Raw genomic sequence first — 24071 nt, 5'->3', positions numbered from 1 at the left:
ATTTAAATTCTGAGGCTCCGGGGCTTCCCTGGTGGCGCAGTGGTTGAGAGTCCGCCTAACGATGCAGGGAACACGGGTTCGTGCCCCGGTCCGGGAAGATCCCACATGCCGCGGAGCGGCTGGGCCCGTGAGCCATGGCCGCTGAGCCTGCGCGTCCGGAGCCTGTGCTCCGCAACGGGAGAGGCCACAACAGTGGGAGGCCCACGTACCACAAAAAAAAAAAAAAAAAATTTCAAGAATCCGCCTGCCAGTGCCGGGGACCTGGGTTCGAGCCCTGGTCAGGGAAGATCCCACATGTCGCAAAGCAACTAAGCCCATGCGCCACAACTACTAAGCCTGCGCTCGAGAGCCCGCGAGCCACAACTACTGAGCCCACGTGCTGCAACTACTGAAACCTGCGCGCCTAGAGCCCGTGCTCCACAAGAGAAGCCGCCGCAATGAGAAGCCTGTTCACCTCAACACAGAGTAGCCCTGGCTCACCGCAACTAGAGAAAGCTTGCGCGCAGCAACAAAGACCCAACACAGCGAAAATTAATAAATAAATTTATTAAAGAAAAACAAAAATTCTGAGGCTCTGATTAATCTATAAAATGGGAAAAACCTTTTGTATGCCCAGTCACAGGGCTGTGAGCACCAAGGGAAAGACAGGCAGTCCTTGTATTAACTGTAAAGTGCACTGGAGAAGAATACGCCTAAGAAATCGTATCTGCTTCATTTCTATCACTCTGTAACAGCAGTTTTCATTAACAGAGGGTGTTGAGGATTGAGCTGAATGTGGACTGAGAAAAAGACCAGCGTTTGGAACACATTTTCTTCCCGGTGTTTTTCAGCTCTACCTGTGGGATGCAGTGAGGTTTGAGTAAATGCTGAGTATCCACGAGTCCTGGAGGGGAGCTTCAGTACGCACCCAGACAGCCCAGAAGCCACACCTGAGCGGCGCCGTTACACAGGAGCAGGTTCTTTTTCCCCTCTATCCCCGACCTCCCGCAGCCTGACACACGTCATGTACCTTTCCTCATCTTCTTGTCTCCGGGCTCTCTGCAGGCAACCCATTCTCCAGACCTCCATCAGACAAGTCTCTCTAAACTGCAAATCTAACAATCCTCTGCTCAACTCCCTCTCGACAGGGGCCCCACTGCCTGCAGGTCAAGTCCACACCCCCAAACTCTGTATCCAAGGCCCTCTACAATTCAGCCTCTCTCTAGGTTAAAGCCACCCTTCACTACAGCCCCAAACTCTTCTTCCCCCAAACACCACACTCTCTCACATCTGTGTACCTTCACCTCCTATAGGAAACTCTCGTCTCCCTCGCCTAGCTGGTAACCTTCGACTCAAACTTCAGAACCAGTTCGAAAGTTACTTTCCCGGGGAGCCTTCTCCAATCCTGCTCTGTGCTCCCGTGGTTACTCTGTTCCTATCTCCATCCCGGAACTGTCCCCAGGCAGAGCTGAGGGCCCGCACAAAGCGTTCAATGTGGATGAATGCATGAATGGGAGTCCTTTCCATTGCCAAGCCGGACACAGGGGCCACCAAAAGGCCTGGGGTTTTGTTTGTTTCAATCCAAAAGCAACAGCAATAGCAGCTGGTGAGTGGGAGGCTCTAGTTAATTAAAGAGCCTAGTTAACAGAACCAGCTGATAAGCCATGCAAGGCTGGTGGGTTACACTCTACCTCTGCATGCGTCCTAGCACCATAAGGCAAAGTCACCCCCAGCAGGGTTCCCCAGACGCTGAACAGGCCAGTGCCCCCAAGATCGGGTGCGAAGCATGCTCACGAGGGGACACAGTCAAATTCTTAGGATGAAACCAGAAGTTAAGCAGAGATACCGTTGTGATGCGATACATGCTCAAAAAGAAAGAAAGCACGGCCAGATCCTCTTGTCAGAAACGTGCATGACTCAATGTAGAAAAGCAGCCGTGATGAGACACTAGGAAGCCCTGAGTCACAGGCACGCTCACCTGATGTGAACATCCAGAGGCACAGCTGCTTTTTGGTGCCCACGGCCCCGAAACAAAGCCGCACCTTCTCTGGATAACTGCTCACTCCCTCCAAACATGGGGTTCTAGGGGAAGCTGCCAGTGATGATACACGAGCTCACACACACACACACACACACACACACACACACACACACACGCACGCACGCACAACCACACACACCCCCACTTCTGACAAAGAATGAGCATGTGACCCAAGTTGGGCCTCTCGATACCTCACCTGTCTGGCCCTCCAGAGCAGGGGACAACAGGGGTAGTGGGGTGTGAGAGTCCTCCTTCATCTCATTTACTAAACTGGGGAGCTGTGATCCCAGCAGGGCTGGCAATGCTGGGTCCAACCACTTGGAGCTGGAGTAAGAGGACGCAAGAAAGAGAAGCCAGGGCTTCCCTGGTGGCGCAGTGGTTGAGAGTCCGCCTGCTGATGCAGGGGACACGGGTTCGTGCCCCGGTTCGGGAAGATCCCACATGCCGCGCAGCGGCTGGGCCCGTGAGCCATGGCCGCTGAGCCTGCGCGTCCGGAGCCTGTGCTCCGCAACGGGAGAGGCCACAACAGTGAGAGGCCCGCGTACAGCAAAAAAAAAAAAAAAGAAAGAAAGAAAGAGAAGCCAGCTCTCAGAGAGACACGGACTCAGTCCCGGCAGAGTTCCTGTCACCCCTGTCCTTCCAGCCATTTAGTTACCCAAGGCAATGCATTCCCCTTTCTGCCTAAGTTACTTAAAGCTGGGTTTCTATCCCCAGCAAAAAAAAAAAACCTCCCACCCGTAGTATACTTCACTCTAGTCTCTCCCTCTCACTGTCACATGCCCCTTCCATTCCTTGCCAAGCATTCCTTGCTTCCTTATGAAGACGTACGCATGTTACTTAGGAATAAATCTTATCAACAGCAGTCCAAAATTCTTTTAGAAGCACTAGAGTTTTCATGAATAAGTGAATTATGGAACCAACATTGTCTGATAATAGAGGGACTGGTAAATACATTACAGCATATCCACTTGATGTAATGTTATATAGCCATTTCAAGTGTAAGTTATAATGTAAAGAAACAATTACATATTTTATACACCTAGGTGTGTGTGTGTGTGTGTATGTGTGTGTGTGTGTGTGTGTGTGTGTGTATCTCCCGAATCCAATTTCTATTGAATAAACATTTTTATATGATACAGGGGGATGGAGGGGACAAACTAAACTGAAAAAAAAAAATGTTATCCAACAGTGAAGGATCTAAGAATTGGTCTTTTCTTTACCTCATCCACAGAGGCACACGACTCAGACCTCACACTGCTCACTCAACTTAAGTGTCATCTCCTCTAGAAGGCTTCCCTGACTACTCTGTCCCACGAGGATCTTTCGCACTGACTACGTAAGCTGCATGAATTAGCTCTGGGTTTTACACTGCTTTGCATTTTGTCATGTATAACATTTTCACCTCCCTTAAGGAAAAAATAAAACATTCAGGGCTCATGCCATGTATTTCCATCAGCATCTCAACTAGATACATTTGGTTTTCAGTAACACTGAATAAATATCAGGTCTTTTAATAACATGCAATAAACTGGTATACACCAATACTGCTGGTTGCATCATAAACTGGGTGAGCCCTTTGGACAAATAATTTGGCAGCATGATTAACTAGTATAATCCTCAGAATCTATCCTTGGGATTTCAAGAAAAAAAAAAATGCCTTTATGCCCAAAGATGTTCATTGTGGCATTACTTAAACAGCCAAAATGTCCAAGAGAGCAGGAAATGATTATTAAGTAAATCACGTGAAATCTATTCAATGAAGCGTATGCATCATTCAGCATGACTGCTCTGGAGCCTACACAACACGCAGAGATGGCCATGAGAGAGAAAGTGATCAAAGAACACACAACAGCATTTAGCCTCTGATTGGACTGGGGCCCCAAATGCACCAGGACTAAAGGGTGATACTGAAAAACAGAGTTACTTTATGAGGGTGGTGGAATTATAGGCGACATTTTCTTATTTTCCTAAGTTTCCATTATTGCTCTCTTGATGTTCATTAAAATTTCGGTTAAAATAGACAAACATTTATATTTCAATCCTCTTGTCAGTGCCAGCCTTAGGATTTCAAACTATGGTCCTGACGTCCCGTCCCTGCCAACAGCAGCCACCAGAGAACTAACCTCTGGTACCTGCGGGCTCTCCTTCGAGCTCTCTACTCCAATGACTCTGCCTGCCCCAGGCGCCCGTGCAGGGAATTCATTTAACCTGAGTGTCAACCATCACTCAGACTCAGTCCCTGTGCTACCCGACTGCACCGAGGCTGTGGATCTGGACGTGACTCTCAGGATGCGGAATACTTACATTTAAACCTAACAGAAACTGTAAAAGATCAACTTTTTTGTCTACCAAATTCAGAGAGAATTTCTTAAATACTAACATCCAATGCTAAATAGAGTAGTCTTAAAAAAAGATCACTCTCACCTAGGGAAACGTGGTATAATCTTTCTGGAGAACAATTTGGGTGTATCTATAAAATAGTCTTTAAAATATTCATACTCTTTGACCCAGTAATTATACCTCTATCAGGAAATAATCAGTGGATAAATATTTATGTACAAGGATGTTTGCTGCAGCATTTGTTATAAGGCAAATATATATATATATATATATATAAAATGAACTAAACATCCTACAGTAAGGACTAGTTAAATAAACTGTAGCACATTCAAGTGATGAACCATTATGTTCACACACAAAAAAACACGTTTTTGAAGAACACTTATGACGGCCCCACACCAAAGGGAGAACATTGAATTAAAAACAAAAAAGAAACAATACAAAAATGCATTTTCAGCTTGACACCAATAATGTGCACCAATGATGTGCACGCGTGTGTGTGTGTGTGCATGTGTGTGACAGAAAGAGAGAGAGAGAGAATAAAAGGACTAGAACATCAAATAGCTAAGACTGGTCATTTCTAGGTGATGAGATGGTGAGTGAAATATTTTACATTCTTCCGGTTTTTCTAAGCTTTCGGCGATGAATATCTGTCTCCCTAAAACAGCCAAAGAGCCCCGGCCAGCGCAAGCGCCCTGCCCACTACCTCGAGGGCCGAGCGGCACTCACGTGGGTGATGCGGTCTCCCTTGCTCCTCTCTCGGTGGGCTGCCTCCAGCTCCTTCTCCAGTCTCTCCCTCTCCTGCTGCAGGTCGCTCAGCTCCCGGCTGACTCTCTTAATGCTCCTACGCAGTCTGTGGTTCTCTGTGCTCTTGGTGAGGTTTTCTGAGCGCAGCTCAGCCAAAAGGGCTGCCTTTTCTAACAGAGCAGCCTCGTAATCTTCAGACCCCTAGAAGAAGAGGAGGGGAAGGGGAGCTGGGCTGATTTTCACAGCTCAGTAAACAAACCAAGAAATCGGTGCTCCTTGTTCACCAGTTTTGTTTTTCTTTTTTTGGTCGGGGTGGGGGGGTGGGGGGGGGTGGAGGGAGGTGGAGATTAACATAACATTCAGGACCCACAGCACAAATAATATGAAAGTTCTGAAATAACACAGGGTAGTGTTTATGTTACAACGTTGATGTTAAGGGGGAAAAGGCTACAATTGTTGTGTAAAAACTTTTTTTTTTAAAAGATGAGAAAGGAAAGCACAAAATGTTAGTAGTAACTGTATTTAGTAGGGTGGGAATACAGATGATTTTTTTCCTTTACTTCTCTGTATTTTCAAATGTTGTAAGGTTAGTGAGCATGTTATTTCTGTAATAGTTTAAAAAACCAATTTAAGTTATTTTTAAAAGATAGAAAATAAAGAATTTTATTTGAAAAGCAGAGATGGATTCAAGCACTGGCAATGTTCATCTCTGTTAGAGATAAACCCACAGTCATCTAGAGAAAAAGGAAGGTCAACCTAGTAATCGATAGCCACCTCAAGAGGCTACAAGTTCAGCAGAGTCAGAGGTCTACGCATGTCAAGAACATGTTTATTTCATTAATACAGTTTATTAGAGAAAATACATATGTGATTATCGTGCACATGAAAAAATGTCGTAACTCACCACTAATCAAAAAGAGCGAATTAAAACAAGCTTTCACTTAACAAGTGAAATTGTTTTAATGAGGATATCCAGTGCCGGCAAACTTACTGGGAAATGGCACAATTAACATTCACGTTTCAAGAACTGACCAAGCATCTAGAAGCCAAGAAATATGCTGGCAGGAATGTACATTGATAGAACTCCCCGTGGACAGATTATGTACACCAAGTATGTGTGTATTATATAAAGATGTTCACAATCATCCCAATAATTCTATTCCTAGGATTCAATCTCGGAGAAGAATCCAAAATATAAGGGGGAAAAGCCTTATATACAAAGTCATTGGGGCTTCCCTGGTGGCGCAGTGGTTGGGAGTCCATCTGCCAGTGCAGGGGACGTGGGTTCGAGCCCTGGTCCGGGAGGATCCCACATGCCGCGGTACGGCTAGGCCCGTGTGCCACAACTACTGAACCTGCGAGCCACAATTGCTGAAGCCCCTGTGCCCGGCGCCCATGCTCCACAGCGGGAGAGACCACCGCAGTGAGAAGCCTGCGCACCGCGGCAGGGAGTAGCCCCCGCTCGCCGCAACTAGAGAAAAGCCCATGTGCAGCAATGAAGACCCCAAAACAGCCAATAAATAAATAAATAATAAATTCGTTTAAAAAAAAAAGTCATTCATCAAAGAACTACTTAAAACAGTGAAAAATAAGTAACAACCTAAATGTGTAAGAATATGAAAGCGAATAAACTATGACAAAGCCACACAATAAAACCTTAAAACTATATTTACAAAAAGTTCATAATATGTGAATATTTCTAAGTCACTATGTTACATTAAAAAAAAAAAAAAAAATCCCTGGTGGCTCAGTGGTTAAGAATCCACCTGCCAATGCAGGGGACACGGGTTCAATCCCTGGTCTGGGAAGATACCACATGCCGCAGAGCAACTAAGCCCGTGCTCCACAACTACTGAGCCTGCGCTCTAGAGCCCGCGAGCCACAACTACTGAAGCCTGAGCACCTAGAGCCCGTACTCCACAACAAGAGAAGCCACCACATTAAGAAGCCCATGCACCGCAACGAAGAGTAGCCCCCGCTCGCCGCAACTAGAGAAAGCCCGCGCACAGCAACGAAGACCCAACGCAGCCAAAAATAAATAAATTAAAAAAAAATCAAATTGTAAACGATCTAAAAAATAAAATCTATGCATAGGAGAAAGCCTAGAAGGAAAAACAACAAGGCGTTAATAGTGGTTGGGGGACTTCCTGATTTCCCTTTTTTCCCTTCTTGCCAGTCTTCCGAAAAAATTTTTGAAACATATATAATACTTATACTCAGAAGAAAATTAACTTTTTAAAAAATCTGTCTTTTGAATTAGATTGAGGACAAGATTAAAAATTTTAAAGCAAGGGACACTTGAGCTGTCAAGGTCGCAGCTCAGACTGTGGAGTAAAGGGACTGGCCCCAGCTTCCGGGCCCTCGCAAGAAATCCATCTCTGCCTCTGTGGACAGTGAAGTCCTAGCTGTTCAGCAGAGGTGGGCTACAACCACGGTCACTCCGGAGGCAGAGGGGTTCCGCTGTTCCTGGGCCCCTACAACCCAGCCACCTGGTCCCATGCTTCCCCAACTATTGTCTAGGACATAGCAACAGAGGCTGAGGGAGAAAGCCATTCAAATTCCAAAGTAGGTTTTATTAGAAGCTTCTGTTTTAGTTTCCTTTAAAGTTAAAATAAATAAAAAGAAATGGGAAACCTAGGTCACGGGCCCACCCAAAACATGTATCTGGGGCAGTGCTTATTTAAATAAACTCAAAAAGAGAAAAGAAGATAAACAATCATTTGGGAAAACGCTCACCTTGAACAATTTTCGTAGTTACCTTTCATTAAGCACTGATTATGTATGCGGGGTTAAACCAGGCACTTTTACACATGTTGTATCTCAGTCTCTCACAGGACCCTACAAAGTACACATTATTATCCCTATTTAAGTAACTGAGGCTCAAAACTGTTAAATGACTAGCCTGTCATCAGACCGTAAGTGATTCAATCCGGGATTCAAACGACTGCAGAGCCTGTGTTCTTCCCAGAGCACTATTCTGTCCTGCCCATTCCTGGGCAGATCCCAGTTAACACCAATAAACTACAAAAAATTAAAACAAGCAGACTGAATTCAAGGGCAGAACACCAGTTAGGAGCTTGTGAAACAAAGGATAGCACTGGTTGATACTAAAATAATAGATATTATCAAGCGATCAAAGGTCTGTGGGATTATCATGTAAATAACGATAACAAAGCCTCTTTAAAAATCTGAGCTCGAAGAATTCAAATTCATACATTCGATTCACTTCATAAAAATACTTTCCATGTTAATTTTCCCTGAGATGGCCCTCTGGAAAACTTCTTTGGAGAATTTTTTTTACCTTTTCCTGTAAGACACCCTGACTTTCAGATTCTATAACACCAGTCAGGTGCTTATAAATCAGGTGGCAAATACCTGACCCAGTTAGACATGGTCAGAAACTAAAGCACCCCCTACCCACCCCCCTAAAAAAGAAACTAAAGCCCAAATAATATGAAACAAATTGTTCTTCCCCACAGTACAGAAACATGATGAGTTCAATAAAGAAAGAGTCAGAAGGCCCAGAGTTCAGAGACCAGTTCTAGCTGTGTGACTTGGGAGAAGTTAACTTCTCTGAAGTTCTGTTTCCGCATGTGTGAGAATGATCTCTATTCCACAGGGTTGTTGTGAAGATAAAATCTGACACATAAAGTCCCATTTCAGCAGGTGCAGGATAAGTAAATCTAGGTTCCCTTTTCCATCACTTACCCCATTATCGTTCATTCCCAATCAAGAGATAATATGGAGAGTTTCCTCAAACTAAAAGCTACGTGTATAACACCATTAACTGAGAATCTGAAAACAGACCAAAGTAAAAACTACTATATTGTCATGCCAGAACTACATCACCCAAAGGATGAGTTAACATTTACTGAGTTACCGCCTGTGCCCAGATACATGTTCTTATTTAATCCTTGTAAGGATTATGTGACATAATTGTGACCACCCAGATTTTACAATGCGCAAGCAGACTGGGAGAGCGCAAATATCTTGCCCAAGATGATAAAAGTTAGTGAAGCAGAGTTAGGATTCAAATTCGTGTCCCACCCCAGGTTCTTCAGGGTAAAAATAATATGATACATACATATAATGGACTATATGCAGCTGTTTAAAAAGACTGTATAAAAAGCACACAACACACACACACACACACACACACACACACACACGACTGCATGTCAAACTGCTGAAATCTGAGTAAGGCCAACAGATTGCACCAATATCCTGGTTGTGACACTGTCCTACGTCACATAAGATGCTAACTTTGGGAGAACTAGGTAAAGAGTATACAGAAGTCTACTGCATGTCAATCTACAATTATCTCAAAATATATTTTTTTAAAGATTGGTTAGATCTATATATACTGCCAGAGAAAGAATGTTAAATGAAAACAGAAGAGATTACATAACAAAATACATATTATAATGCTATTTAATTTTTCAAAGGTGATATGTATGTATGTACAAATACGCTTTGAAAAGAGTCAAGGTGCTAACAGTGAACATCTTTAGACGTGAGTTTACTGGTGACATTTATCAACCTCTTTCCACCATTTTAAATATTCTATGAGTTTCCTGCAATGTGCAATCTTACTTTTATAAAGCCGAGCAGGGAGGGGAGGAGACATAACTGCTACTTCCAATTTGAAAATACATTGTTGAAATGGCTTCAGAGGTAGCACAGCCAGGCCACACTGCAACCTTCGCAGAGTCACACCTGTGATGAGAATCTACCTCTCTGCACTGTGGCAACTGCTCCAAGAGTCTGAATACCACTTGTCACTGTCACGCTTGATGCCACCCCTGTGAGCTTTAGCTCTTATACTCATGCTGCAATTAGTTCAAATCATTTGACATCCCAAAAAGGGCCCAAAATGTGAAAGACAATGCATTTTCAAATGTCTGTGCAACATTCAAACTATACACACCTCGCAGTGAATTAGCCGATATAAGGGTCTGGTGTGTACTGACTCACACACATAATCAGAAAAATGGAAGGAGCAGAGACTTTGGAGTCAGACTTTGAGTTCAAGTACTGGCAACCTGTCAAACGCGTGAGCACTCTGCCTCCGTGGGTAAGGATTACATGAGTGCTCTCTGAACAGCCAACGTGCCATGCAGAACCTGAGGAATTTCAACAGTGTCTGATCTCCATACCTTGCAAGATGAGAAACCCGGCCAACACTGTAAACTACAAGACGTCAAAGATCACTTTTAGACTAGGACTGAGGGTTATGAAATTAATCAATGGATGTAATAAGTCTGGGTAACACGTAAACGTGTAAGACTCTTTTCCTTCCTTCAAGGCCCAACAAGTAAAATATCACAAGACGTAAGGATGTCTGGTCTCTGCTTACCAATTGCCAACATACACTTTTTCTTCTCAAGGAATTGGTTTTGCTAAGAATTCAGCTTTTAAGGCTTGTTATTTTCTAAGCAAGGGAAAAAAACTCAGTGTAAAGTGTAATCTCAGCTCCATTTTATCAACCACTGTCAAAATGGTGGGGAAGGCAAGTCTGCGAGTCCGAAGACAGAGATTTGTCTCTGCTTCTAGGGCACCCGGACTTAAACCAAATTACTTCAATTACTCTTACTGTGAACCAAAGCTCTGAAAAGATAAGGCATGGGATATGAATCTGAAGAACCAAACAGTTCTTAAATTAGATTTGACTCCTAACTTCTACTTTATAATCAAAAACAACATGGGAGGAAGAAGTGGGAGGGTGGAGCTTTAAGGCAGTATGGGCTTAATCCCATGACGGAGCATTACTGATTCATTAGTTATTAGTAACAGGTATACACAGTAGAGGGAAACTAGAAACATGGGAAGAAAATGTTAATTCAAAACACTGAACTTGGGCTTCCCTGGGGGAGCCGTGGTTGAGAGTCCGCCTGCCGATGCAGGGGACGTAGGTTCGTGCCCCGGTCCACGAAGATCCCACATGCCGCAGAGCGGCTGGGCCTGTGAGCCACGGACGCTGAGCCTGCGTGTCTGGAGCCTGTGCTCCGCAACGGGAGAGGCCACAACAGTGAGAGGCCCACGTACCGCAAAAAAAAAAAAAAAAAAAAAAACACCAAAAAAAAACCACTGAACTAAAATTAGCAAGAAAGAGGGAAGATTGAGGGGATGACCCGCAGGAGCCCTTGCTGTGCAACGCTGGAGGGAAAACAAAAGGCGGGTCAAATAACCAAAGCCTGGAACAGAAAGCAGGCAGGGAGCAGGCAAGCCAGGTGAGGAGACGTAGGGGGTGAAGGGAAAAGCACAGGCTTGGGAGCGAGACTGATTCAGGGGTCAAATCCTAGCTCTTTCACTTACCGCTTCTGTGACCCTGAGCAAGCTACTTGAATCTCTGAACCTGGATTTCCTCAGCAGTTAACAAGGATATTAACAGTGCCTACTTCCTGGCGCTGCTGTACAGATTTATTGAGCTAATCCACGGAGAACACCTGGCACAGGGCTTGACACATAGTACATGTTCAATAAATGGCAGCTTTTATTAGCAGCAATTACCACATTTAGACCCTGGTCCTGTCATTTGCAAACCTGTGTGACCGTGAATAAGCTGTATACCCTCACTGAACTTCACAAAGCCCTCAAATACAAGGGGGGTGAAAATTACCTTCCCCACAGGGTGGTGAAGATTAAATGAGATAATCCACACATCTCGCACGGTCTACTCCTGGCACAGCCTAAGCTCAGCACTCCTAACTGTGGGCGTAGTGGTCACCATCTTCACTGTCATATTGAGGAAGGGGCTGGAGACGCACCCAAAGCTGCAGAAGACGCTCCTTTAATTAGACTGAGTGAACTCTTCTACTAAAGACCACTCAGAGGACTTCCCTGGTGGCGCAGTGGTTAAGAATCCGCCTGCCGATTCAGGGGACACGGGCTCGAGCCCTGGTCCAGAAAGGTCCCACATGCCTCGGAGCAACTAAACCTGTGCGCCACAACTACTGAGCCTGTGTGCCACAACTACTGAAGCTCGCGCGCCTCGAGCCGGTGCTCCGCAACAAGAGAAGCCACCGCGATGAGAAGCCCGCGCACCGCAACGAAGAGTAGCCCCCGCTCGCCGCAACTAGAGAGAGCCGGCGCACAGCAACGAAGACCCAACGCAGCCCAAAGTAAATTAATTAATTAATTTTTAAAAAGACCACTCAGAGCTCCCTTGGTTCCTTTCAGCTGCAAAGCCCTGACATCACCAGGAGGAAGGATCATGGAGAGAGCCACTTCAAACAAAGCCAACACTTACCTGGAATGTCTGGGTCTGTGCTTTCTGGGGGGCCTCTCGGGCTTTAGCAAAGGCGGCATTGAGCTCTTCAATTTCAGAGTTAAGTTCTTCGATCTGGGTAAAAACAAGGAAGAGCAGCCAAGTATGCACTGGGCTCTCCTCTCTGTGCTCAGCCCAGAAGCTTTTGCTGCTGGACTGGGAAGGGCTTGTAACCGAGGGCTCTGTAGTCAGAAAAGCGGGATTTCCAGTTTGCCTGTCTACTAGCTGGATGACTTCAGGCCAGGCGCTTCATCTCTTTGAGACTTAATTCCCTCAACTATAGAACGAAGATACGACCACTCACCCAACCACAGCACTGTGAGGCTTGAACGACGTTAACAGGTACGGGCGCTCAAGTAATGCCCGGCTCACGCTAAGAGTTACTATTATTGTCCACAGAGATGACCCACCCAACCACCGAGCCTGGCTCTTCCCAGAACTCCTCACCCTCCAGTGACCTCCTCCTCTGGCCCAGAGTCAGCGAGGAACTCCCCTGGCCACACCCTGAACTCTGCCAGCAGCCAGAACTGCCCTACCACCGGTGCCCTGCACAGCAGAGGGTCTCCGACGACCACTGGGCCCTGAACTCCCAACACCCGAGACAAATCACACCGACCGTGATTATGAACCAAATCTCCGCTGCGGCTGACACTGGTGGTTACTCAAACTCCTACCTCCTCGGCTTCCTCAACCCCAGTTTCCTGGTCGGCGTCCCACTCCTGCAGCCATTCCTCCTGCCCCCTTTGTGCATTCCTCTCCCTGTTCCTGAAATTTGCTGTCCCCTGCGGCCCGATGCTCAGCCTCCTTTCCCACCCCACGGATAAGTAGATCAACTCTCCGAATTTTCACTCGTATCTGTATACGACTGACTCCCAGACCTATACCTCCAGGCCTGGGCCTTCTCCAAGCTTTAGACTCGCGGATCCATCTGCCTCCTGGACTTCTCACCTGAACGGTCCATGGGCTTCTCAAAGTCGGTACCTTCGGAACAGGCTCATCACCTCCATCGCCGCCCCCACCTCACCATGATCCTCCATTGTCTATGCTTTTAAGGGAGGTGGTGGCACACCATATCCCCAGTCACGCAGCCAGAAGTCCCCACTGACTGCTCCTTCTCCCGAGTCCTACGTCTGATCATCAAAGGTCCCCAAATTCACTTCTAATTTTTAATTATTTCTAGTTGTATTTCTTGAATAAGCCCCACCCCTCCACTCCTACTTACTGTGACCGCTGCTCTAATTCAGCCTTTCTGAATTAGGGGGCTCTCACCTCAGCTACTGGTCTCCCTGCCTCCGTTCTCGCCCTTCCGCCGTCCCCTTTCCCAGTACAGCCACAGGCTGCTCTCGGATACAAATGTGACCACACCCCTCCGCTCGGAGCCTTCAGTGGCCCTGCTACCCTCTGAGTTCCACCACCTCCGCTGCCCCTTGCAACCCCTCCAGCTTCTTCTCTCGCCTCACTTCAGCTCTGCGCTTGATGCTCTGAGAACCTCAAACTGTTCTGTTTCCACAAACACACAAGGGGCTCTTTCCTAACTTAAGGCTCTGACCAGCATTCTCCCCTCTGCGCGAAATGGCCTCCCAGTCTCCGCCTCCCTTCCCAGCTAATTCCTGGTCCTCCTTTAAGATTCAGCTCAGACACCTCCTCCAGGAAGAAGCGCTCCCCGCTCCCCGCTCCCCGCTCCCCGCTCCCCGCATCCACACCCTAACCTGGACCAGGCCCCCTTCCCTCTGCTTCCACAGCCCCCTGCACTTCCCTCAATCACAACACCTTCGTGCTGTCTTTTTTCCCCACTAGACTGGCAAGCAGAGCTGTGTTGTCTTCTCTGTATCTGTGCCGAGGAGTTACTGAGACATAACTGATGGCTATACTCGTGACAGGAGAACCGCAAAGAACCATGAGCCACCACCTTGGATCCCAAAGGCAACAAGCGGAAGGCAAGGGTGACTTCTGGCTGGCACGGCTAGGGATACGGTAGTGCCACCAACGCAGGCAAGAGCAGAGAAAATGGAGTAGGATGGTGAGATGGGGGCGGCGATGGAGGTGATGGGTCTGTTGAGAAAGCGCCGGATCTGAGGAGCCTGCAGACCACCCAGGTGAGATGTCGCAGTCATGGCCTTGCCTCCCAAAACTCCTTTATCTCAATTTTCTGTTGTCTTTCAAAAGATTAGACCCACCCTGTCCAATATGGTGACAAAAGTCAGAGTTTAAAAATGTTAAATACCTCATTGCTATTTTTCTTTTATTGACTACCTGTTGACATCTGGCATGTATGTATTTTAAAGTTAATTTCACTTGTTTCTTTTTACTTCTTTTAATGTGGCTACTAGAAAATTTTAAATTACATACATAACTCGCATTATAGTCATGCTGGACAGCACTGAATTACTCTACAAAAGAACTTCTAATTGACTACAGGACCCTTTGCCCACTTTCTATACTCATCTCAGCTCTCTTATAAACTTTTTTTTTTTTTGAGTTTCATTTATTTATTTTTTTTTTTTTTACATCTTTATTGGGGTATAATTACTTTACAATGGTGTGTTAGTTTCTGCTTTATAACAAAGTGAATCAGTTATACATATACATATGTTCCCATATGTCTTTCCTCTTGCATCTCCCTCCCTCCCTCTCTCATAAACTTTTTACCTAAAGCTAAAAATTCAGGGTAAGACAGGCCTGTCACAGAAGCTAATAAAGAAAAGTCTCACTTCAGGTGTATCAGACATACCTCTTTTTCCTTCGACTTTAGTGCCATGGTTAGACCCTGAATGGCTTTATCCCTCTTTAAACTATGTTTCTTTTCCGTAGCAATTTCTCTTTCCTTCTCTCTCAGGTCCTTCTGAAGTGCCTAAATTAGATTAGAAAAAGATTCACTAAGTTGATGCATTTTAACCAAAATGCACTGTAAATATAACTTTAAGAGCACACTCAAACGCAGTTATTCTATCATTCCTGTCAACCTGTGATTAATGTTTCCAAGTAGAGCTGAGAATCGTGGCATCAGCTCCAAGTTACTGCTTTACCACTCGCGGCAACAAGGCTGGGTGTAGGAAGGGGATCAGATCAGTTAAGACGATGACAGCTACTCCCGTGGAAAGGACTCCAATGCCTTCTGGAATCTGAATACAGTCACAGCAGAGCCTTTGAAACCGTAGCAGGTTATTTGGGGGAAATGACAGATCATTAATTTCACTCCTTAATGCTACAAAAGCCAGCAGAGAATTTGGTTTGATGGAGACCGAATACATACATTTATAGTCTGAGTTCATTTCTAAAGATATTCACCGCTGCCTCCCTCCCGGGCTGTTGTGAGAATCAAATGAGATAATGGACGTGAAAGCACTTTCTACGCTGGCAGGCGCTACACAAATGGTGGCCGCTGTGACTAGGGGACCCTGCAGCAGTGGCTCTGCGATTGGCCTGGCAGGTCTGAATCCTTGCTACACCTCTTCCAACTCTGTGACCCTGGGGACGGAGCCTCACCTCTCTGAGCCCCCTGTGTTACATCTGCAAAATGGGAACGCCTACTCCAGAGTTATCGTGAAGGCTACGAAACCCTCCTCTCTGACACACCTAGAGCTTGACTCAACGAGTGACAGCTACTGTCACACAGGATTATCTGTTGCACTCAGAAGAAAGCAAGAGGCAGGGATAAATCCTCAATACGTTTGTAAAAATTGTGTCAACATACCTGGATCCTCTCTTCAAAGCGATTTCTCTCCTTCTCCTCCTCCATTTGTGCAGCCTAAGAAAAGGCATTCATTGGTGCTCGGAAGGGATCCACCATCCAGCAGCTTCCCCAGAACGGTTAGAATGAGCACTGCATTTACTTTCCATTCCCCACCCCACTGCTGAGGAACTCATGAAAACAATCATCCACTCCTTCTGTCTCCCCGGAAATGCACCCGAGTTAAGAAAATGTAAAGACAAGCAACCCGCACGGGCTGACCACCAGCCCCATGGAGCGTGAACCAAAGAGCTACGGGACGGCGCAAAAGCCTCTGAAGCACAGCGCCCGCGGGGCGAGAAGGGCCCGAAGGAGGAGCAGACGTGGGCTAATCACAGCCAACAGCTAGCCGGGGAGGCCGGAGGGGACAAAGGAGACCCTGCTCCACAAAGCGACTGAGACAGTCCATGAGCGCTGAGACGTCCCCTGGCGTTTAGGGACCACACACGGCAGCCACCCTGGGTCCAACCAGGACCAGAAAGCCGCTATCAGGCCTTCCTGCACCTCCAGGCCTGCCCACCCACTTCAAAACAGCTGGGCATGGAGGTGGCCTGGGGGAGGGGGGGCAGGGGTCCAGGAGGGCTTTGGGGTCTCTACCAGCGACCCACCTCTTGGAGCCTGGGAAAATATCACGACGCCTCTGAGCGTGTTTCTCTACCCGACGAGGGGACCGTGATCTCTGCCTTGCAAGGTGCCAGGATTAATTGAGGTGCACGCTGACACCCTTCGAGTGCTGCCAGGCCCGATACAAGTTATTTCCCTTCCCCGCTGCCTGTGAAGTTTCCAACAGAAGGTGGCCTCAAGTCTGCCTCTAACCACAGAGACAAACCAAACCCAGTGGGTGCAAATAAAGTCCCTGGGCATCGACAAATTAACCCATAGGAAAACAGAGGCGTGCAGGTGTGGACTATTTTGTTTGTTTTAAAGGTTTTTTGTTTTTTGGCTGAATGGTTGCATAGGGTCTTAGTTGTGGCATGCAGGCTTTTCGTTGTGGCGCACGGGCTTCTCTCTAGTTGTGGCATGCAGGTTCTTCTCTTCTCAAGTTGTGGCACATAGGCCCCAGGGCGTGTGGGCTCCCTAGTTTGTGGCACGCGGGCTCTCTAGTTGAGGCGCGCAAGCTCAGTAGTTGCGGGTTTATTTGCCCCAAGGCATCTGGGATCTTAGTTCCCTGACCAGGGATCAAACCCGTATCCCCTGCATTGGAAGGCGGATTCTTTACCACTGGACCACCAGGGAAGTCCCTGGACTGTTTTTTTTCAACCGACTCTACATGAACACGAGACTGGAAGGATAAAAGAAGTGCCAGGGCCCCTGACAAAGGAGCTTTCTGGTAATTCCTCAGCAGACAACAGGGAGCTAATATTTTGAAGGCCACTGTGTGCGAACCCTGGGGACTGAATGTGCATCCATTTCCCACAGGGGGATCAGGTCTGCTAATTAAAGTCCCCCTCCATGTCCCGTCACCTCACCTCGGTCCCTCTCTCCTCATCTCCCCTCAGAGCAGCAGAAAGTCCTCGGAGCTCTCCGGATGACACGTTTTCATCTGGAGATGCCATCCGAGATTTCTCCTCTTTCAGGCACTGAATTAAAGCTTCTTTGCTCTTCAAAGACAGCTTCAACTCCTCAATCAGTCTGAAAGAGAACAAAACTTAAATATTAATTCTAAGCTGTTCTCTTAGCTCAGTGTAGCAGGAGGAGGTAGGTAACAGGGCCAGACATCTTCAAAGTAGACGTGTCCAACGATCGAACATAAACGGAACCACATTTTGCAGGTGGGAGATTTGGGGCCAGAATTCGCTTCCAGCCCGGCCCTGGTCGATCCATCCTCTGAGCTGCCAGACTGCGGTCTGATCAAGTCACACTCCCGCTCAAAGACTTTCATTGGCCCCCACCATCGACAGCAGTGGATTATGAATTTGGGGGGCAGGGGGTGGGGAGGGGCAAGAAATCTCTCCCTAAGGAATCTGTCAGTGAGACTCAACAAACATGACCAGTAAAGCAGAATGGTTCCAGTGAGCGTGAAAACCAGAGAGCGTCTCGCCAAGGCTTCCCAGGGCAAAGTCTAAAACAGACTGGCTTCCAAAATAAAGGCCAAACTCCTCAGCAAGGCGATCGCGGCCCTGTCTTTTAGGGCCTAGTAGATCAGAGGTGCTGCTGATGGCGTCCGTCGCGCCTCTCACAGGAAACGGACACCCTCTTCATTGGCTCTCAGGGCCTCCCTCCCAAGCCTGTCCAGGAGCTGGGCTGCCCCGCGCACACCACTCCCTCTACCCAGAATGCCCTTCACACCTCTGCTCCTGCATCCACCTGATAAACACCCATTCATCCCGCCACCGCCAGTGAGGCGTTACATCCCCTCAAGGCCCCAGAGGCCCTCCTCAGGAAGAGCTGAGCACACCCTTCTCCGGGCCACCGAATTACCCCTGACCACGGCCAAGTCATTTAACCTCTCTGAGCCTGCACTGCCTCGGCTATAAAGTGGCCATAACTTGCTTCTGTGGAATGGAGATAAGCTATTTAAAATGCTGCACAACTCCAGGCACGTGGCAGAACTCAACAAATAACAGTGGCTATCTGGCTATAATCATTTTTTTTTCAAACACTGAGCAATTAGCATTTTGTCAAAGGACTCTCAGAGGAGTCTCTCCAGCTAAGCCTAGAAAGCAACTCAGTAGGGTAGAAAGAGCAAAGGCTTGGAAGTCTGAGAGAGCTTCCCGAGCTCCCAAGGCAAAGGTGAGGAGTGAGTGAAAAGCAGTTAAAGTGCCTAGCAATGCGTATCTGAGTATCTGAAAATTTGTGTCCACCCAAAATTCCTATACTGAAATCCTAACCCCCCAAGGTGACAGGATTAGGAGGTGGGGCATTCAGGAGGAGATAAGATCTTGAGGGTGGAACTCGCATGAATGGCAGCACAGATGGAACTCCAGAAAGATCCCCCACCCCTTCCACCAGGTGGGGACACAATAAGAAGTCTGCGACCTGGAAGAGGGCCGTCGCCCAACCATGCTGGCGCCCTGATCTCGGACTTTCGGCCTCCAGAACTGTAAGAAATAAGCTTCTATTGTTTGTAAGCTACCCAATCTGTGGTATGTTGTTATGGCGCCCCAAAAGGACTAAAATAATTGGGTACAGAGGGAACCGGGCAGCACCAGCGCGGTGCCCCGCAAAACTCGGAGGAGTAAGACTGCCCTCTAGGGGTTCAACTTTGAAATCATCACACAGTCAACTGGAGAGGTAAAAAGTCACCAAACTATACACTTAAAATGGATGTGTCGTGCTGCGTGCAACTTATACTTCGATAAAATTGACTTGCTTTAGTTACCTTAAAGCAAGTTCTAGATAGGGATGGAAAAGAGCAGGGAAGGCCTGTGGGGACTCTAGCCAGCCTAGTGCACCAGCCCGCCTAAGAGAGCAGCCTCAGTCCAGCAAGACCCTGGCCCAGTCCTGCCACGCCTTCCGGGTTTTCAAGAGAAGCTGGAAATCTAGACCTTCATGTGAAATTAGGTGTTTGTTTGTTTTTTTTAACATCGGCAACGAATTCCATCTTTTCAAAGTACTGTTTGGGTCAAATAAAATATGTCTGTTGGCCATACTGACCTGCAGGGCTCCTCAAGGCTGACTGTCTTAGAGATACGGACTAGCTGTATGGTCCAGTTGAAGGAAATCAAGGAGCTAAAGCATGTACCTTTGAAAAGGGCGGCGGGAGGCCAGGACACGGGCACTGTCCGTCCTGGTGAGGGCCCTGCTCAGCAGTGGTGGTCAGTCACGCGGCAGACCTGGATCCAGCTCACCAGGGCGTGACGAAGGGCCCCTGCTCCATCCAATTCACTCACACCTCTGACCTCAATTTAGCTTCCTGGGCAGGCCTGCCTTCAGGGATGGAACACACTGATCCTAGGCCCAGAAGAGTTCCACCACAGAGGGCCACACCCAAGCGAGCGGGCAGAAACCCAGAGCTGGCTGCCGGGAGTGTGCCTGAGGCACCTCTATCCCTGAGAGACGGGTGCACTTGCAGGACTGACACATCACGTTTCGGTGCCTCCCCAGCCGGACCGGTAGGAGACCCCAGGAGCAGGCAGCCTTAGGGAGGCCCCGACCTGATGATCACCCACGTCCACGGAGACCCCACTGCCCGGACCACAGTCAGTACTCAGCAAGCATTAACCCTTCCCCAAAAGGGCTCCGTCTGCCAAAACGATGGGCAACCAAGCTTCTACAGCGTATGCTAACAGGGACCGAGGCTGCTCTGAACTGTGCCACGCGTCCCACCTTTGAGGGTGCCTCACCCCAAGCCCAGAGCTCTCCTCTCCTAAGCTCTCCCTGCCCCACACCCAGGCAGAGCTGATCACTCCCTGGCTTTTGTCACAGCCCAGACCCGGAACTTACCTCCAGCACCAATCGTGACTTTCTGTTTTTAACGCGTGTTTCCTCCCCCACATGGGAGCTCCATATAAGGAAGACAGTGTTCACCTCTGCATTCCTGGCACCCAGCCCGAGGCTAGGCTCAGCAGCTGGGGAAGGAATGAACCTGCATCTCCTTTAATTCAGGCCTCACTCCACAGGCCCAGCATCTCCTGGACTCTCCTCTTGGTGCCTGCAATCCCTCAACCCAATGCGTCCCAACTGAAAGCTCATCTTCCCACCTCCTGCACCCCAAAACATCTCCTCTTTCTCCCCTTTTCCCACAAACTCGGCAAACTGCCCTCCCATCCCACGGTTGCTCACGCTCAGGACCTGGGTCGGGGGGACCTCTGCGGCCTCTTCCCTCATCCACAGGTCCAGCAGCCATCAAGCCCTTCAAGCCATCATGCCAATCCGACCTTACCAGTGTCTCTGCCTGCTCTTCCCCCAACCCGAGCTCTGTCACCTCGGTCCTCGTCACCATCACCTCTTATCTGAACCTCAGCATCATCCCCCCTGCCAACCCATCCTCCAGGGGGCAGCCAGAGGGATGGCTCGAAATTTAGATCTGATCCTGTCATTCCCCCCACCCCCATCCTTAGCTCTTCAGTGGCTCCTCACATGCCCTGAGCAAACAAAACCCAAACTCTACCAAAAGGCCCACAGGACCTGCCCCAGCTTCCCTCTCCCCAGCTCCTCCTATCGCCCCGCCCCCGTTCCAGACCACGACACTCGGCCAGGCTGTACTCTTCCAGTTCCTTGATCGCGCTTTAGAACAATTTCTGTCGACTTCCAAACTAGCTTGGCTCTTCAATGGATGGGCCAGAGGTTAGCCGGAAGTCTCACTTTTGTTTAGTTAACTCAACCTTCCACTTAGTAACCACCAAAGCAAGGCAAGAGTATCAAAATGCAAAAACGGTAAAGAATAAAACCTCCACCCTCTCCTGACCAGTTTTGATTCAAAGTTTGGTTGCGAGACATAAAGGGCATTTAAGATTGCCGAAAAGCCGTATGGCCCACGCACTTCTCTGGACCAAACGGCACATGTTTTATTTCTGGGCCATTGAAGAGCTCTGTACTTGGTCTACATTGTTTTGGTCCCTCGCACTGTACTAATCTGGGCCCTCAGCCTGCATTAAAAGACATGATGGAAAACAGGTCACAAAAAATTCACTAGTATTTTACTGTGGGGATGGAGTCACTTACTACTCCCTTTGGGAAAATCTACAAGAGGAATGTCTCTCTGACAATGACAAGTAAAACTGGGCTTCTCCTGAGTTACTAGCTTGTTTTGTCTTGTGAGCAATGTGAATCTTATGTCCACCAAAATTGTTTTTCCCTTTTTCCTTTGGCTACCAGGAAGCTTATAGCCAAAACCTGAATGCTAAATTTAGTATCTGAGTAGAACTTTTCAGCATGAACTTCTGTCTACTAATTCTATCTCTGTCCTCATATCACTACCCTATTCCTTTCCCTTTCACCCTGATTTTATCCCTAGTTTTCTCACTATGGGGAACAAGTAGAAAAAGAAGGGGAAAAGGGTAGGAAGGCAACAACTCTTTCCGTTTTTTTTGGATCACGCTGCCAGATAAATGGATGTCAGAGCATCACAGGGGTAAGAGCCAGACCTGTCCTTCTCTTCCAGGACCAGAGCCGTCTCCAGATCCCCCTCGTGCATCTTCTTCATCTCTGAAAGCTTGTTTTCCAAGCTTAACCGAAGAGCCTTCTCTGTTTCTGTTCCAGCAAAGGCCTTTTCCAGCTCTGCTTGGGCGACTTTCACATCCTAGAGTTAAATTAAACGCATTTGATGCAATTTTTCAATACAATTGGGAACACTTTGAAAGGAAATTGGATTAAAATATAAATATTTATGACTTTTTCTCCAGCACATTTCCCCTCTCTGAATTGTACTACACATGGGGAGAATCAGTAATAAATACATTCACCAGCCACTTTTCCCCTCTTGTATCCTGAAGAGTAATAGGCATTTCCAATGGAAAAGACTCTACAAGAACCGTATTTTGGGTTTTGAAAAATCTGATCAATATTTACAGTTTCAATGAGAACGAGGAGAAATGTGCCTCGATACCTAAACATACATAAATTCCTAGGAGTCACCATAATCTCCATACAAATTCTTCCCACACCCCACTGCCCCCTCACTATTTTTAAGATAATGACTACACAACTCTGAAGTGCATTTTCTGTATCTCCAAGGTGATTTAGGTGGTAAAAAACTCTTATGTTCTTCCTGAGAGCTCAGAGAAGCCAAAAAGGAAATTGCCTAAATCACGCAGGCAGCGTCTGTGTTGGGGAAAAAGGTCCTGGTGCTCAGGAAAGGGAGCGGATAGCAGATGTGAGTCTCCAAGCCCTCATGCCGCTGCCTCTGACTGCATCACAAAGATGAAAGGCAAATCGAACTGGATTCAAAACCCAGCTCTCCCACCACTTACTTGCTGGGTGACCTTGAGTAGTCCCTTAACCTCTCTGAGCCTGTTTCTCAACCTATAAAACAGGGATAACCACTGTCTCAAAGAGTTGCTGGGAGACTGTCAAATGCCTGCTGCGTCACAGGAAGCTCAAAATACGCTGGCTTCCTCTTCCCCGCCCTTCCCTCCGCGGTGCTTTGAGCAAGGAGCTTTACTTATACTATCTTTGATCCTCACTCAATCCTAGAAAGTTACATACTGACAGAGAGACTAGACCAGCCCGGAATGCAGGCTCTACAGCCAGACCACCTGGCATTTACTACCCGGGTGACCTTGCGCCAAGTGACTTGGCCACTCTGTGCCTGTGTCATCATGTTTTTGGTTTTGTTCCTAAAAAGGGATAGTAAAAGCATTTACCTCATAGGTTTACTGAAGGGATAAACTAAGTCAGTGCATGAAAAGGCTGAGAAGGGTGCCTCAGACATGGTAAGCCCTCTGTAAATCGTTAGTTCACTGCGGGTACTACAGTTACTCTTGCAGGGCAGACACCACTGGCCTCATTTCACAGATGAAGCAGCAGAGGCTCAGAGAAGGCAAATGTCTTCTCCAAGGTGACAAGCTAGTGATAGAGCAGGGATTCAGCCCGGTACTGTCAGTCACGCTGCTACCCTAAAACCTGGGGAAGCACTTACTGGGAAAAATAAGATGACTGAACCAACAGATTAAGTCTCTTAGAAGTCTCAGAATTACATTTTAACTAAAGTTCAGAATTCGGGCTCAGCAGACCCTCCTTTTGGTTTCAGCTCTACTGCTATGACCAAGACTAAGTTTCCCAGCTCTCTGAGCTGGTCTCGTCTGTAGTTTGGACCTAGGATCTACACACCCCCAGGGGGCCGATGTGAACATGACAAATGGAAAAGACCACTATAAGCTGTAAGATACAGTACAAATGCATCTGCTCTTTGTATCTAGAAGTGCTTTGTGGTGTCATTTCTCCTCTTATCTGCCAAGAAGAATCAGGGTTTTGGGTAGAGAAACAACAGACTTCAAAGATCCAGAATTAAAAGGAACTGGTATCACTCGATGACGAGCTTAATATGGAGGAAAGCTTTTCAACATCTAGGAGATAAAGTTGTG

At 47.4% G+C, this 24071-nt stretch overlaps 1 protein-coding gene across 7 annotated transcripts in view; it reads right to left on the bottom strand.

Moving 5' to 3' along the window:
- Positions 1 to 24071, bottom strand: part of CDK5RAP2 (CDK5 regulatory subunit associated protein 2) — a 182118-nt gene that overhangs the window by 115323 nt on the left and 42724 nt on the right. For 5 of the 7 annotated variants that reach the window (XM_082843508.1, XM_082843511.1, XM_082843509.1 and 2 more), the window contains exons 7-12: positions 22134 to 22288; positions 17574 to 17736; positions 16069 to 16122; positions 15106 to 15225; positions 12357 to 12449; positions 5090 to 5308 (exon numbers count right to left, since the gene is read on the bottom strand). In XM_082843508.1, the coding sequence (XP_082699634.1) occupies positions 5090 to 5308; positions 12357 to 12449; positions 15106 to 15225; positions 16069 to 16122; positions 17574 to 17736; positions 22134 to 22288 (804 nt within the window). Of the gene's footprint in view, positions 1 to 5089; positions 5309 to 12356; positions 12450 to 15105; positions 15226 to 15337; positions 15448 to 16068; positions 16123 to 17573; positions 17737 to 22133; positions 22289 to 24071 lie in introns of those variants that run through there. The other 2 variants (XM_082843512.1, XM_082843514.1) reach the window with 2 other exon arrangements.

This window comes from Leucopleurus acutus, assembly GCF_964270905.1.
Source record: "Leucopleurus acutus genome assembly, chromosome: 7".
Classification (NCBI taxonomy): Eukaryota; Metazoa; Chordata; class Mammalia; order Artiodactyla; family Delphinidae; genus Leucopleurus; species Leucopleurus acutus.
This window is presented reverse-complemented; position numbering and strand designations above follow the sequence as displayed.